The 17,371-nt window shown below is 36.5% G+C and overlaps 1 protein-coding gene across 2 annotated transcripts in view; it reads right to left on the reverse strand.

Annotated features, from left to right (window-relative positions):
• Positions 1-17,371, reverse strand: part of FCHO2 (FCH and mu domain containing endocytic adaptor 2) — a 92,508-nt gene that overhangs the window by 73,377 nt on the left and 1,760 nt on the right. Inside the window, exons 1-5 of one of the 2 annotated variants that reach the window (XM_068422375.1) lie at positions 9,731-9,784; positions 8,425-8,516; positions 4,898-4,972; positions 3,406-3,547; positions 3,163-3,315 (exon numbers count right to left, since the gene is read on the reverse strand). In XM_068422375.1, the coding sequence (XP_068278476.1) occupies positions 3,163-3,315; positions 3,406-3,547; positions 4,898-4,972; positions 8,425-8,477 (423 nt within the window). In that variant the 5' untranslated portion in view covers positions 8,478-8,516; positions 9,731-9,784. Of the gene's footprint in view, positions 1-3,162; positions 3,316-3,405; positions 3,548-4,897; positions 4,973-8,424; positions 8,517-9,730; positions 9,785-17,371 lie in introns of those variants that run through there. The other variant, XM_068422374.1, reaches the window with a different exon arrangement.

Here is a 17,371-nt window from a genome sequence, read left to right on the forward strand (position 1 = left end):
TTTCCCATCAGTTGTAACTCAAAAGTTTTCCTGAATGGTTAATGACATCAGTAAAGACAGCTGTGTATTTACTATTTGTTCTAGTTCAGAATAGCTCTTCTCCCCTCTTTCAAATTAATTTTGTCTGTCTCACAGTAAAAACAAAAACTATTTCTCACTTGGAATGACTTGTAAAGCTCACCACTATCTATAATTTCAAATGAATTAATACAAAGATGCCCCCTGGAAAAAGAGTTATATTTTGTGATTTCCAAGAGAAAAATAACTGAAAATCATGAGTAACAACAGTATAGCAGTAGCACTTGTTCACCTGAGGGAACATCTAAAGGAAGAGAAACCAAAGCTCCAGTTCCATTTTTCCAGTTACAAAGAAAGCTTAAGCGGAACTTAGTCATGTAGTCTTCTAAACCCAGCATAACAGAGCCTGAAAACACTTCACCATATGAAGAATATGGATCCTTCAGGCACTAAGAGGAGAGCATGACAGGTTGTATCAAACCGATAAGTTACTTGTCCTGAATTTTACTTCATGATTCTCACTCTTGCACATTCACACAGGGGAATTACGAAGAACACCACAGTCCTATCTTGTTTTCCAAATGCCATTTACTACACTGAAAGTACAAGGTGCTTTTTGAACACTTGCTTTTAAAAATGATTGACTGCTTTGCAATAAGATGATTCCAAACTTAACCATTGAAAAGGAAGGCAATGCCAAGTTAAAAGACTTCAAAAATGACTTCAAAAATAAGTTTTTTCATAAAGCACTATGTAGTTGAACCGCATATGCATGCGATTTTAACAAAACTCAAACATTCTCTGTCTCTTGTAATCACGTTTAATGATGAGCAGAATAATAAGTGTTATGTGCTCAAGAACAGCTACAAAAAACAACTACTCAGCAGGACAGACAAAATGATAAAACACATGAACATTGTATGATTAACTAGTAATCTCTTCTGAAAACAGGGTGTGTCTATTCTCAGGTGCAGCAATTGATAGAAATCTATTTAGCAGATTTACAGTAAGTGAAAGAATAAGGATCAGTTAAGAATTTTTTGTCAAGTCACTATAAATAGAGAAGTTCACATGTCAGAGAACAACAGGAAATTATTTCACAAGGTAACACTAACTTTCAGCTGCAATGAAAATTGCAAGGTCTCAGTTACCTCCTCAGATTCTTCAATAAAGTATTTCTCCAAATATTTGGCTTTGTAATAAACTCCTAGCATATTGGTGCAGATGTCCTGCTTTCTGATAAAGTAGTTATTCTGCGATTTTGACAGAAAACATTTTTCATGTTGTGCTAAAAGTAATAAAGCTATTCTCTGCCAAAGGAAAAATAAGTTAATACAATCTTTGTCACTCTGTTTCTGAAATTACAAGTGTAAATTTGCATAAAGACATGACTGAAGCAATGTAATGGTCACAGTTCCCTGCTCCCACTGGAAACATCTTTATCTAGGGAAGATGAATAAAACAGTAAAAAATGGTCTTCATCCTATAGTGCTTCCTCTTACTCCCTTCTCATGTAGACATCACTGACACTGAACATTTTTTTTTGTTTCCAACTGAACAAGGATAATGTTGCATCTTAAGAACAAGCCTTCCATCAATTCAACTTTTTCTACTGAAAAGTTTCAATCTGTTTACAAGAATTCAGAAAAATTATACTTTGAATAGACTGGCAGGAAAACATCTGCCAACCCATGTACTTCTGATTCATGCCTAGAATTCAACATTGACTGTCATTTGAGACAGAAGCTAGGAAAAAAAGCTAGAATTATATCAAAGTTAAAACAAGCAGAACATGGTCAACAGGATCACTTTTGTCATCAGTGAAAAGACAATAACCAACTCTATCTGCTTCATCAAGATAGCAGTATAAAGGGCACTAAGATCATTCTAACAAGAACAGAGTCCTACACAGGTCAGGTAATTGAAATGAAAACAGGTAGATTTATCAAGTCTAAAAGAGAGATATAGTTAGAGACAGGGAAACAAGACCTCTTTCCTCTACTGCTGAAGTTTCCTGAAAACAGGAAAAAGTTACAGTGACTCCAGCAGGTCAAGAGAGGTGATCCTTCCCCTCTGCTCAGCACTGGTGAGGCCACACCTGGAGTACTGTGTCCAGTTCTGCATTGTCCATTGCAAGAGAGACATGGACATACTGGAGAGAGTCCAGTAAAGGGCAACAAAGATGATGAAGGGTCTGGAGCATCTCTCCCATGAGGAAAGGCTGAGAGAGCTGGGACTGTTCAGTCTGGAGAAGAGAAGGCTCAGGGAGGATCTTATCAATAGCTATAAATACCTGAAGGGAGTGTACATAGAAGACATTGCCAGCCTCTTTCCAGTGGTGCCCAGTGACAGGACCAGAGGCAATGGGCACAAGGAGAAACACAGGTGGTTCCCTCTGAATGTCAGGAAACACTTTTTTCCTGTGAGGGTGACCAAGCAAAGGAACAGGCTGCCCACAAAGGTTGTGAAGTCTCCGTTGTTGCAGATATTCAAAAGCTGTCTGGACATGGTCCTGGGCAACTGGATCTCGGTGGCCCTGCTTGAGCAGCAGGGTTGGCCAGGATGACCTTCAGAGGTCCCTTCCAACCTCAAGCATTTTGTGATTCTGTAAATGGATCAAACTCCCCCATAACCCAAGGACAGTACTAAATAAAACATCAAGATCCTCATACCTTGGGTTTTTGGTCCATGAAACTGGAACCTTTTAAATGACCTTCCTAAATATGGAACAGACTTCATATACTTGTGTAATTAGCTACGCTATCTCATTGAAGGGACGACACAAAACCTCCTACTCCTTAATTCAATAACAAGGGCATTGAGCGTTTGCATATTTATCTAAGGAAATTTATCCAAAAACATAATAGATGCTGAAACAATTATGCACAATTTCTGTAAAAGCCACTAAACAATTATCATATGATGCAGCTATTTACAAAATAAAGAACTAGAACTGCAGTGCTGTTAGAACAGATAAGGAAGTAAGTGTAAGCCAAACATAACTAGGTATTCAAAATATCATGTACATTATGAAATAGCCATAACTACTACTTAACCCTTTCTGAGCATTTCACTTACTAATACAAAGTGAATGTGTTACTGATTGACAATACAATGAATTAATGTAAAATGTCACAAAACTACCTTATCAACCTCTCTCTGTGTTGCTCCTTCCTTTTTCAAACGTTCTTGTTCGACACACTTTGCATTGTAGTTTTCCTTTGACTTCTGCAATGCCTGAGTGATACTTTGAATGTTTTGCACTGCTTCCAATGTTCCCGAAACATCTTCTTTAGTCTGCCAAATATCACATGGTTGTCAAAACCAAACCATTTTAATTTTAATGTGAACAAGTCATTGAACATGCATAAGAAAAAAATTAATAACCTTTTTATAAGCTTTGATTTGCTCATCTCCATACTTGTGAACTTCTTTTATTAGCTCTTGTAATCTCCTCACAAGATCCAAGTGACAGCTTGCTAGTTTTTCTGTCGAGGTTTTGAAAACATCCCAAACTGGTGCAAATGTCCTAGATTGAGGAAAATAATATTTAATGTTCATCTGGATTTCTTCCCTTTTAGTTGGCTATGATTTTTTTTAAATAGTGCTAAAGTATAATTGATAAGTTTACAGAAGTTCACTTCTGTTTCTAAAACTGAAACAAACAAAAACTCCAACAACTGCTATAAATTCTTATTAAATATGTTTGAAATGTACTTGGAATCCTGCCTACTAATTTTTCCGTGTTTTATGTTTTACCTGTATTGACTCTAATAAGTAAAACAGCAAAGTTCACTTAATCTTCTCTATCATCAGCACAGAATAATGCCAAGTGCTATAGATGATGCAAGAGCAGCTCAGAATAATTTAACATGTAGAAGTATTTTTACATGTATACTTGAACAGTGCAAGCAAATCAGAAATTACTTGGTTAGTTAAGCTTCTAGTTGTCTCACATCATTACAACCACAAGATGCAGAAAAAAAATGTTGGCAAAGATGGTCTGCCACTAGAAGCAATTTACTGATCAACAGAGACTAACCATAAGGCAAAGGAAGGTGGGGGACCGTTCATTCCTCAGATTCAGATTTCTGTACTGAATGAACTTCTCCAGCTTCTAAAGATACACTCCTACCTCAGTTTCCTAGTTAATGCTGCTGAAAAATCAATACTATACATAGCTTTTAAAGCACTGATATTCAAACTAACATGCAGATACAGAACCTTTGAAGAGCAGCAACAACTGGTACCAAATTATCCACTGACAGAAGCTCCCCACATTTCTACCTGTGATTACTACAAATAAAAAAAATCCAGCTTCATCTAAGAACTCTGAGTTCTTGTTGGTATAATCTTTCTAATGAAAAAACATCAATTAATCATTCCTATTTTTAAAAACATACCCCATGTATAAAACTTTAGTTAAATTATGGAATAAATCTATTGAAAAGTCTCATTCTTAACATCTCTGATGACAGAGATAACACTCCAGAAAGCAGAAATAGTAGAAATAAACAAGTTTACTGCCACTTTTGCACACCATATGTTCTTTCTTCAGAATAATTACCGTAGGCTTGGGAGCACAGAACAGAAAGTCCTGTTCTTTATTATGTCTGAAAAGAACTCAACCTTAAACACAGAGGAACAAACAGTTCCTCCATGTTTGGGCTTTGGTTTTCTTTCAAACTATAAATAAAAAATGTAATGTCTTTTTGTCATAGCTGCATGATATTTTGCATGGTTACTGAAGAACCAACAATCATTTTTAAAGATGGCAAAGTTACACTATGTTCAACATGATCAATAAAATATTCGGAATCAAACTTGATTCTTAACATGTATGCAGTTATTTATTTCTCTCTTATGTAGGCTTACTTACCCAAATTGTGTGTAATTGCTCGCTGATTTGGCTAATTTTGTCATTGACCTTGAATATGCCTCCTCTATTGTGGCCCTGTCAAAGAAAGACATCAAAATCATAATCAAAATTTTGAAGATATTTGAAGACAGAGGGATACGCATTCTAAAGGTGCAAAACAGAGGACTTTTTACTTTACCTGAAAATGACTCCATTTTAATGACCCCTCAAAAACTATGTGCAAAATCACACAAGTATGTTTACAAAAAATAATCTAAGAACCCTATGACAGAAAGTTGCAGGGAACAGAAACAAGTAAAGCCTAGGGACTCAAGACTTGAAAAAGACGATTCCTTCCTTCCTATACTCTCTGCCATTCCCCTCTGCCTTTAACATTCTTCAGTAACAGTGATAATAAAGTTACATAACAATCACCCACCTAGCACTGTCTAAATACCAGAGAGATACAGAGAAAAAAAATCAAATATTTGTAACAAAAACATTCAAATAAACAAACTGAATGCTTACTGAGCAATCATATTAAAGAAAATGGGGTCATGTCTAGTCTTTTTGTAGAGGGAGGGAGGGAGGGGGTGTTGTTTTTTTGTTTAAGTTCTTTGCATAGTGTCTTTCGAGTTTGGAAAACAGTAAAATAACATGCAATGAAAATTACTGTGTTCTACTGTTTATATTCATTTTTCAAGAAGGTTGTCTCAATACAGTCTGATTTATTTTGGATAACCTCTTCCCTACATAAAGTTTCATTATACTTCCTTGCACTCAAACCCACAATTTTACTTGTCTTTTGGAGATTCAAAATCCAAGCACAGATTTCCTCCTTAGAGCCTCCACTGAGGCAACTGCCATGGAACAGCAGTCACACACAACGTATCACAGCAGTGACTCCCTGGAAGTCCTTCCCCCATCAATCTTCCACACCCTCCTATTACTAAGGTAAAGATACACACTATTTTAATTTTCTACCCTAAATCAATATTCAATATGTAGAGAGGTTTTTATTTCTCCTTTACAGCAACACTTTCTAAGCAAGAAGAATTTTCTTATGAAAATATGAAACAAAGTTGCAGCTGTCATCTGAAACTGTGGCATGTATTTAAACCTACTGAACTTCGTCTAGTCAGTTGGACAATCAATTTGGAGAAGGGAATTCAACTGTATAATGCAGTAACTCAGTTACATTTTAAATCTCACCTACAATCAACTGCAAAGTTATTTACCATAAAAGAGTCAAACAACTTTATCCTCCTCCCACATATGTATGTATTTTTGATGATAAGAAAAAGTTTAAGTTTCCAAGGTTTGGAATTCTTGCTCACTGCACAGCAACAAGCACATATGCACAGACACGCAGAAGAGACACTGATTTTTTTTTAATTACCATGATAAACAATATATTTTGATTAATTATCAATAGCTTCTATCAAAGTTTTCTAGATTTGATAGCTCAGTGTCTTTTTTTTTCCCCCCCCCCCTTTTTTTTTTTTAAACACAAGATTTCTGACCAAAATCCACACCTCTTCTCTTTGGAGCAATTTACAGCACACTTACCTGAGCAATCTCCATAAAACTGGAGTTCTGCACTTTACTGCACAGTATCAACATAAAACAGTTAAAAACACTAACAAACGAAAGATGCTGTTACTGATGGGCACGTATATCTACATTTGTCCTATCAACTGACTTTCCAGAGCACTCTAATGTACAGGTAACACACTATGAATGCCTCAGTAAATTAATTTTCACCCATTTGAAAATCTGTCTTTGCTTGGCATCTGTTAAACATTTAGAAGTTAAACAGGAATATATGCGTTGCCAGTTTCTTCTGATCAAGGAGATTCTATGATGCTTACAGGCCAGCAGTGCAGAAAAACATTTGAAAGACTTCTGGAGAAAAGCCAACACAATACCTATTCAGTTCCTAGCTGAGCACAGTGGTTTCTTACATGTAAACAGTTTAGGTGTTAAATACACATAAACACAAGACAGTTCACTTACAAAATCTTCACAGTATTTAAAGAAAAAAACCTGCAGGGGCAACCCAACCTTTTTGTATTTTCACTTCTTTCAAAGAAGAACAAAATTTCTGCATGCTTTTTCAAGAACAGAACAAAGATATCTATCTTTCAGCAGATAGATTGATAACCTGCCCCACCCAAGATTTACCAACATTGAGACTGCCTGAAACAAAATTCACTCTTTCAGATGACATATTTCTGAACCACAGATCCAACTGTCTCTCAGTTCTTCTGGTACTTGACCATTAACAAATACTCAAAAACAAAAATGAAAAACTGAAACAACACTGTTAAAATTGAACTGAGATTGACTAACTGAATACAGTCAAGGAGGAAACTTTCTGCTCCTTCTAGGGATATCCAGTTGGAACATCAGATACAGTACAGAAATATTCCATTATTACAAATGAACACATTTCAAACATTTTTGTTTTTTTCAGAGGAAACAACTTTGCAGTTTCAGAAGGTTCTCACAGAAGTTTTGAAAGAAAAATCTTAAAAAAATCCTTAAGCTGACTATAATAAAAAAAATTTTCCCACATCCTATATAATTTTTCTTTTTCCATTACTATTTCTAAGGCTGGAGAAAAGGGAACAATAGACTCTTCCCTGATTAGGCTGCACACAACCAAAACACTGTTCTGAACAGTGCAAGTAACAGAGACCGGCTTCATGTGGAGATGTGTCCTTTGTGCCCTAAGCAGTCTGTACATCCAAATACACTCAAACACCTTTCCTTTCTCTTTGAGATCACTCCATAAAAAAAGCAAATTCTCTGTCTAGTCTGGAGACTCCATCAATCCTGACTGACCAGGTGACATACAAAGGTTATGTAACTTGTTGAAAGTGTTATCACCAACTCAGATCTGTCTCCTCCACCTATCCAGCAGTTTTCCCTCTCCTATGTCTTCACTTCTGATATAAAAAGACAATATGTTCAAAAGGAATGGAAGGACAGATGTGAAGAAAGTTCAAATGTATGTAAGTTTAGTTTTCATAGGCAACAGTTCAGAAAATCATGTACATAAAAGTCAGGGCATAAAAACACTAGATCTAGGATGCTCCTAATAAACGTTGTTCTTCCACTTACATATTTCTAGCAGAAAACAGTACTGCAAAGCTATATTCAGACTATAGTCTGTGGTCAAAATCTTTGTAAGACTGATAATTTTTGCTACTTTAAATTACTGCTTTTCTTCCAAACATGATGAAAAATTGGGATTAATTTAAATGAACTGCTGGGCAACTAATGTGACACTTCTAGCTTTTTACTCTTATTTTTTAATTCAAACCTGAAAAATTAGAAGCTTGTTATTAATTGATGCTTAAGAGTCACTATTCCGTTCTAAGTGAATGGAATCAACCTACATATTCTCGTACGATATAAGAGATTTTAAAATGCTCATTGATTTTTACATATTTTGCATGTTACTGTTAAACATAATGATAAACTTAAATAAAAACCTCAAACAGTATATTAAAGAGACAGGATTACCAAGTATGAATACTTACCTTTCTCTTATAAAGTCTGCTAAGTCTTTTGTTGACAAATGTCCGTGTTTCATGTTGTGATAGAGGACATCAAAGCCATTGTTCCTTTCTCCCTAAAGATTATTAAAAAGAAAGTAGAACCATGAAACACAACAAGCTAAAGCAATTACAGAACAAAGTATAGAACCTAGGCATTTTAATAACTGATCAAGTTCCATGAAGTGAATAATTTCTAATACTTTAACTCTTTGCCAATTGCTGTTAGTTTCCTTCAATCCCCCGTATGTAAAACAAACTAAAATCACCTCAGCAGCTACTACTACCTTTCTAATGACAACTCTTCTATTACACATATCTAGGCTATACTCAAAGCCACTTCTTTTCTAGATTTCTACAGGTCTTGTATTTTTTCACTTCTCATCTTATTAAACATATACTTAATATTGTACTCTCTCTTCATTCTCTCATATCTTTCATTATTTTCCAGGAACTACAATTCACACTTTGGGATCACTGGATGTCCTGCTTCTCCAATTCTTCACACTTCATGTATCTTCCTCTGTTTTTTGTAAAATTGGTAAAAAAAAAAAAATCACTAATCTCTTCCTTCTTACAGGTAGCTTCCCTTTATCTATTCTTAAATTTTAGTTTAAAACTTTTTCCAGTGAGTAAGGCGTACCTCACTATTAAAACTGAGACACTGCGCTAAACACTGATTAATGAACTCAGGCAGCTTATCACCTCTGGCACTATGGTGAACTTCCTCTAGACAGGAGAAAGCAACAATAGAAATGAAAGGAAGTTGAGGTAAGACACGGCATAATAGCACTGCTACTATAAAAGTTTTCCTGTCAAACTATCCATTCCTCTCCTCCCTTCCAAAAGCTTCAGATCCATAATGCGACTGCTACAAAAGATGCAGAAGCATGCCCTTGGGGAAACGGCATGCATGTTCAGAGTGGAAAGGAAACAAGAATGGAATGGAATGGAATGGAACTATTTCAGTTGGAAGGGACCTACAACTAGTTCAACTGCCTGACCACTTCAGAGCTGACCAGAAGTTAAAGCATGTTATTAAGGGCACTGTCCAAATGCCTCTTAAAAACTGACAGGCTTGGGGCATCGACTGCCTCTCCAGGAAGCCTGTTCCAGTGTTTGACCACCCTCTTGGTAAAGAAATGCTTCCTCATGTCCAGTCTGAGCCTCCTCTGATGCAGCTTTGAACCATTCTCAAGAGTACTATCACTGGACACCAGGGAGAAGAGATCAGCACCTCCCCTCTCCCCTTCCCCTCCTCAGGAAGCTGCAGAGAGCAATGGGGTCGCACCTCAGCCTCCTTTTCTCTGAACTATACAAGCCCGAAGTCCTTAGCTGCTCCCCATACAACATTCCTTCCAGCCCTTTCACCAGCTTCGTTGCCCTCCTCTGGATGCATTCGAGGACCTTCACATCCTTCTTAAAATCCTGGACTTTTCACAATAGCAGCTCTACATCTCCAGTGAGAGAAGAAGCCTGAGGATTTGGTCATACACCCCTCCAAACACTTCTGTCCTTCCTGTTCTGGAAAAATTCATTTGTGAAGCCAAAAGGTGCACCTGATCAGGGAAATTATACAGCTGAAAAATAAAACTGGCAAATAAAAATAAAGATCGGTGATCCAGATCACTATGAGGACATGAACAGCTGAATTGCTCAGCAGAACAGGTGGGAGCAAGGAGGAGATGGCAGGCAGGGATATGCCAACTTAAATAAGTGGAAGCAGCCACAGGTGGATGAAAGAACTTCGCAGTGGCCATGGTAATAGGCCCACTTCTGTGAAATGTTAACTGCACTAGATATCAGTCAATAATATCCTTAAAGGACACCATGCACAGGCACATAAATTTACAAATAACAGATGATTGAAGGCAATTTGAATCAGATTACTAGCCAGGATTATTTGCTTTACTTCTTCCAAGCATTAGGGAAAACAAAACTAAACAAACAAAAAGAAAAAACATCTATAAAAATCACAGTTCCTAACATTGCAGTAAGTCGTAACCTGAAAGAGTTCATCAAAATGCAGATCAGTTTAGCATAAGTGCAATTACAGCAAGGTCTGTAAAAAGTACAAGCAGAACTAAATTGAATACATGAGAATACAGCAAATTCTAAAAGGACTATCTACAGAGCCAGGCTTTTATAAGTTTGAAAAATAAAAGAAGGATAAGAACACTAATTAGTAGGAAATGTAATTTTTTTTAAATGTTGTCTTACTCTTTCAAGTACCAGTCCAAGCAGTTTCACTCCCCTTTCACTCCTACCTAACCATTTTCCTCGTTTGGAGCCCACAATAATTTTGACTACTGGTGCACTAACAGGTAGCTTATTAACTTTCTGTATTTACTCAGTATAAACCCTGAATACCACAGCATTACAAAAACACCAGAATAACTCTATAATTAAGACCTCACAGATATTTTCAATTAGAATTCAAAATAAAATTCTTATTTAACTACTCCAAAGTTGTTACTGTACCTAAATTTGGAGATAAACATTTAAAAATAAGCGTTAGGCATTTCTTCCAGAAAAACTAATAAAATTCTCCTTTATGAAACGTTCTTTCCTTTGCCTGAAGGCATTTCTTCTAGCTAAACCAACACATTGATCAAAATGTGCTGAACACAGACTGCTTCTGAACTTTTCATAATGGGAGCTTTAATGGGGACTTTTCTATACTGGAGCTCCATAAATTTCCTGCCACTTTAGAAATACAGGAAGGTTAGCATAGCCATGACCCAGCCTCTGGCTGCAGCCTTCCTGATGGCTGATAATCTATCAGAAACATAACTTTATAAATCTTTAGAGAACGAAATGAGCCAGAACAACCAATTCTCATCATCAGCTTGTTCCCTAACTGTAACTGAAGGTTACTGCAAAGAAACTAATTTTCCCACTTAAACGAAGTTTTTTAATCAGCTCTACTCTTGTTTCTACTTTACGTTGAATAGCAGAAAGCACAACAGAGAAACAGAACAGATACTGTCCTCGATCAAAAAAAGACCCCTAAAAGCCACATCTTTTATACATTATCAATAGCTATCAGAGGCTAAAAGGCTATGTGAAAAATATATTAAGGTTTAAACAAAGCAGCAAGTCCAAATCAGGCTCCCAGATTTGAGGGCCTATGCGGTTTAAGCTTGGCACAACTAAAAGACATGCTATAAGCACGAACATCTTGACTTCAAAACTGTTCAATAATTGACATGATCAAGAGTTCTGATGACTAACCTGATGACAATTCTGTAAGTTACATTATCTTCTACTGGTGTTTGAAGACATATATATACCTACGTCAAATTAAGTATGGTATTGTAAGCTATATGGCCTGTCCACAACTTGTTCATTCAGTAGTTATGTTCATGAAGAGTAGCTCAAATAATTCATATAATAAGCATCGGAGTTAAGGCTCTGTATTTAGGATAAAGACAAATGTATGCTGTGGCTAAGAGTAAAACTAGATCAATTTACAAAAACCAAGTATGTATCCTCTTGCATGCACATTCGCTATCAACACTGTTCAGTTGTGTTTTGGTGGTTTTTCCTCAACACTGTCCCTCCCCACACACATTGTATAAAATTCTGTACATTGAAATTGTGTGTCTAGCTAATTTTTCTTCATTAAGTGTTTTTACGTGCTCCTTCCAGGTGGCAACAGTAATAGCTGGGATCACTAAAAGCCCAGTACCGGTCCACTTAAAAATAAATAAATGCAGGACATAGCAGAGGGAACTAATGAGACCTTCTACTCCCACCCAGAAGCAATTACCATCCACTGCTATGACAGACAGTGGAGTCAGATGCAGATTATTCTAGAAGTTGCATCTTGGAGAAAAAGGAACCCCTGTTGTCACACAGAACATCAGGTTGTATGCAACAGACTTCCAGATCAGTTTGAAAGACCATTCTGAATGTCACCATCACCTGTTGAGGACGATCCCATCATTACTCAACAGAAAACAACTGTAAAACTGTGCCAGAGAACGCAAAATGTAAGTGGTCCCCTCTCCATATAGGTTCCACTTAATTGCTTTGAAGTTCATTAGCAGTTTTCTCCTTCTTCCCTAGAGCTAACAAAACTCACTCTTCAAAAGCTGGTGTTCTTGTTGAGGTTTCCCATCTTACGCTGCTGTAAGACAGCTCTTTCGTGTACATAGTATAGATGTCTCCTGACAGCAAGCCATAAGAGGAAACAAGACTTCAAATACAAGTAAACGCTTCACTTAAATGAGCATACAAGAGGCATTACTGACCAACTTTGCATACAAAATAAATTAAGTCACAGAAAGCGAGGGCAGACAGTCCTTCCATTTCCCTTCGTCGAGAACTAACTGCAGTGATTTTCTCATGGAAATGAAAGTAACCTTGTCAGCAAATGTGAAGTCAGAATTCAGCATTTCCATGACTTGTGCATAACAGGAAACAGATTAGAGGAACTCTGTTTTACTGAACTACTTAAGAGATTTTGAAAATTTTTTGAGAGTAAGTTTGTTTGTTGCATATAAAGATGATTCTGAATTTAAAACCTACATTTGGTAAAGCAGACAGAAACTTCTGGATAATCTGCAGCAATATTTATTTCTACATTTCTAATCAAATTGTATGAGTGCAAGCTCTGTCTACTTTGGACTAAAACTGTTCACACTAACGTCTATTAGTGTAAAAAGTTAACACTCTCTATTATAGTACTGTCTTTTTACCCAGTATAACCAAATGTTTCTCAATTATTAAGGTGATTCTGAAGTTCCCATGACTGGTCAGATACGTACTACTTGTTTACCTAGTGTGAGAAGCAAGAAAAGAACTGCTGCAAATACTGTTTTCACAGCAAAACTAAGCATATGAGACCATAAAAGGCACATGCAGTCCTTAAATGCATTTTGATTTTAGTCAAACTTTAGAACCTTGATGAGAGAAGTCCAGGCAAAGTTTAACTTTTTCTAACTAAGTTCAGCAAGTAAAGAAAAATTTGACAATAAATGAATTACTGTCGTTTCAAACTATGACAGAACATGCATTAGCAGTGGTTAAGCATGCACAATCATTCCTTCAACCCTTTAACCATGACTACCTCACCACATTACAAAGAAGAAATGGAACAGACTGAGAAAACTGTACTTTTAATTATAAACGATTTAAGTCATAACCTGCCTAATCCTCTTTTTAAAATAGCCTACCAAATCCACAACTTATTCTCCAGGAAACCAGCAGACAAATACTCCAACTGCAACATTTGGAAGTGGTCCTCCAAACTTAATTACAGGATTTCTTTTCAACCATAACAAAGTTTAGGTCCCTAATTTACTTTAAATTGTCATAAAATGAAAACCGGATAATCTCCAAATTAAGTTTCCAAATCCTGGTTAAACCGTATAACTGCCTTTGGCAAACAAACACGATATACTAATGAAATATGACCAACATCCCCCTGCCTTGTTAGATAAATGCTAAATAGGAAACGCCTAGAAAAGAATGAATGTGGGAAATAGAATCACTTCAGTTTTGGGGGTGAGAATACAAAAATTTGTATCTTCTGCCTCTTGTTCTTGTCAGGTCCAGAGAAGCTGTCCTACAGCTAGTTTTACACTTAAATTACTGCTCATGCTCCTCTGTCAGATACGAGTATGGAAAAACCACACCCATGATCAACAGATGATGCATGCAAGAATCCTAATACAGATAAATCATAATGGCATCAAAATCTTTTTAGTAAAAAAATTTTATATCAAGAAAATTCCAGAGTTGCACCGGTATGCCAAGTAATAACGGTAGACAATCCATTAATGGGGGTGGGGGAGCACAACTCCCTCCTATAGGTGAAATTCCGTATTTGCTGAAACTAAGTACAACTCTTCAGCAACTACAAGATTTGATTTACGCAGCTTAGAAGATATCCTGTTTTAACAATTAATGTACAAATTTTAGTGCAACAGAGCAATAGAGGCTAGGTGTTCATTCCTGTAATTCTAAAATGCATGTTCCAAATATTAACCAAAACCAATCTTTTCTTCACCCACAAACTTAGAAAGACATATACTATTCGTTATGGTTTGTCCATTTGTACTGTCAACTTCTTTTCATTCACTCATGCACTTTAAAGGACTATTCAAAGCAATACGAAGTCTAACCCCAGGGATATGTAAACTCATTTTAGATCCTCTGAAAAACATTGTTGTCATTTTCTTTAAACTGTTACTCCTTGTTGCAGTTTCAAATAAGTAACGTGTTTCATCCTTTCTACCTAGGCAATTATTTAATCTAATAGGCCCTGTATACATGAAAATACTCCTGAAAATACTCCTGTGATTAATATTATAGTGTTACATTTCTGAAAGCTTGCTGTCAGTAAATTTCAATTTCTGAGTGTCTGAAAGAGCTACAGAAAATTGAGAGCATTGAAACATGGAAAAAACCAGCCACCTGGTGTTTACACAGGCAACGTATCTTCCTCAGTTCTGAAAGTTTTGAGAAGTTTCAACACAAAATCAATCTCTCAGTTTCAATTTCCTTTTTCCAGCTTCAATAAATCACGATCAGCTCCAGAGAAGCTCTACGCATATGTGGAAGGACAGACATTTTCCTCTATAACTGGAAAATTAAAAATATTTTTTGAACAAGAAGATGGCAAGTTGCCAACTCACGCTAGATGCACACACACATAGGGAGGAGACTAAGCAAATACTGCACAACAGCTCTCCTGAAACAGAGCATCCAACTATATGCCACGCAGAAGAGTAGCACTGCGTAAACATGTGAATGGAACTCCAGATGGAAGCATGACAAGTCTCCGTGTCACTCATATCGCATAGGTGTGTAAAACAATACGTCTCACACTTACGAAAGCAAACCTCTTCACAAAGCTAAGATTATTACCCCTGGATACTGTCAGCCCCTACATGTCAGAAAAGCTCTTGAAAAGACAAGACTCCTCCTCACAGCCTTTCTCAAAAGCTACAGGTAACACAAGTGATCAAAAAGATAAAACAAAAGGAATTTGTCAAAGCCAATTTAAACACACATTTTTATACCCCAGAACATCCAGAATTACAAAGCACAGAGACCAGTTTCGGCTATACACAGAACTTCCAACAGTTTAATCAAATTAATTTAAAACAATTAATAAACAGACATTGACTGGCTTAGAAGTAGTTTATTTTTGTTGACTTGACATAGTTTAATAGCCTTAAAATTAACAAAAGTATCACCTGCACCAGTCAGTTTAAATACAACGTCAAAGCTTATGCAACACTTCCTCAGCAGTGTTGAGAAGACAGTAAATGAATGATAACGAAGGCTTTTTACTCTACTGTACCAGTATGAGTGTACTCAAAAGTGACAATGTAGCTACCTATAACGAAAATAACTTATGAAAGTGTTCCCTTTAAATTACACCATTGTTTTGATGTAGCACATACATAGCAGCAAGCACCCACTGTTTTATGACAACATCCTAATCAGGAGTAGGGAATGTTTGGCCACGTGACTCGAATGCCTAAAACTCAGTCATAAGAATCAAAGCCATTTATAGCCTGCACTACTAGTTTATAATGTTTGATAACACACAGAGGTAAATGTATCCTACTGACTTTGAAAACTGCTGCTCTAGACTGCTGTGCTCTATTAGCATACCCCTGCATTTTTCAAGTGATAGCAAAATTTTTCAAGTGACAGTACAGGTCTCTATACTTCAACTCTGCACATCCTGAAAATAGTCTTGTTTATCTCTCAACAACCTTTTAGAAGCAGTCAACAGATGGCAGGCCCGTAAAACATCCATTTTACATTCTGTAACAAAAAAAAAATTGCGACTATTCAAACACTTTTAAAAGCAGTACAAGATGACAATCTCATGATAACCTTCAAACTATTACAATAAAGAAGCTAAGATTTGGTTTGTTTACATGAGGACTTTTAGGAAGTTATTCTAAGACAGCAGCCTAAACAGTGTGTAAGACATTGATACACATTCACATATATGTCACCTCTTTTCTGAAGAAATCAGTTAAGTCCCTCAAGTTTCTACTGTCTTTTCCTATCAGTTACCAAATCAGGAGAGAGCATCCTACAGCTCAAGATACAGACTTTCATTCCCTATGCACAATTTCAGCTGCAAACTGATGACAGCATGTACATCAAATAATTAAATATTAATTATGTTTTGGACTGATGTTCACATCAGTGCTTTAGAAAGTATAATCATCCCATTCCATGGGTGACAAAAACATTTTGCCTGGTGTTACCTAGAAGAACAAGGCAAAAGCAAGAAACAGAAGACAATTCTTCCAAAGTTCTACACAATACCACCTTTCCTTCTCCTTACAGATTTCTCTTCATTACTGTTAGTCATTATGCATTCAGTGCATTTTAATGGCAATCTTCTCATTTCCATCTTAACTTTCTCACCACATTTCAAAGCATATATAGACTGTATCCCAAGTCTTCCAAAGCACAGCAGTAACAATTCCGAACAATAACCTACTCTGAAAACTTAGTAGAAATGGAGAAGCCTAATGATTCAACATGCACGAACCTATAACTTATGCTTGGTTCTGAGGACATATAGAAACTCAATACTTTCTGACTTTAAAAATCCATCACATTTAGACACTACAGTTATTCTTGGAAGATATTTACCCACAACAGCAAAGAAGGAGCAGTCCCTCTTCCTTTTTATTTTACTTCTACACAAAATAAAACCCTGTCCATGGTATTACAAAGGTTTCCCAGTCAAGTTTTCCAAGTTTAAGACCCTGTCTAATGTCTTTGTTATCACCGCAAGACAAACAAGAAGAATACACTTCTTGTTCTACTTCATGTCATATTTGGAGGTAGGAGGAAAACCTTCACCAACAGAAGAAAACCTCCTTCTCCTGGAACTCATTGCTGACCCAGACTAGGAGTTTTGCCAGCAGAGCTATAAAGCAGACAC

Source organism: Nyctibius grandis, chromosome Z, assembly GCF_013368605.1.
Source record: "Nyctibius grandis isolate bNycGra1 chromosome Z, bNycGra1.pri, whole genome shotgun sequence".
NCBI classification, from domain to species: Eukaryota; Metazoa; Chordata; class Aves; order Nyctibiiformes; family Nyctibiidae; genus Nyctibius; species Nyctibius grandis.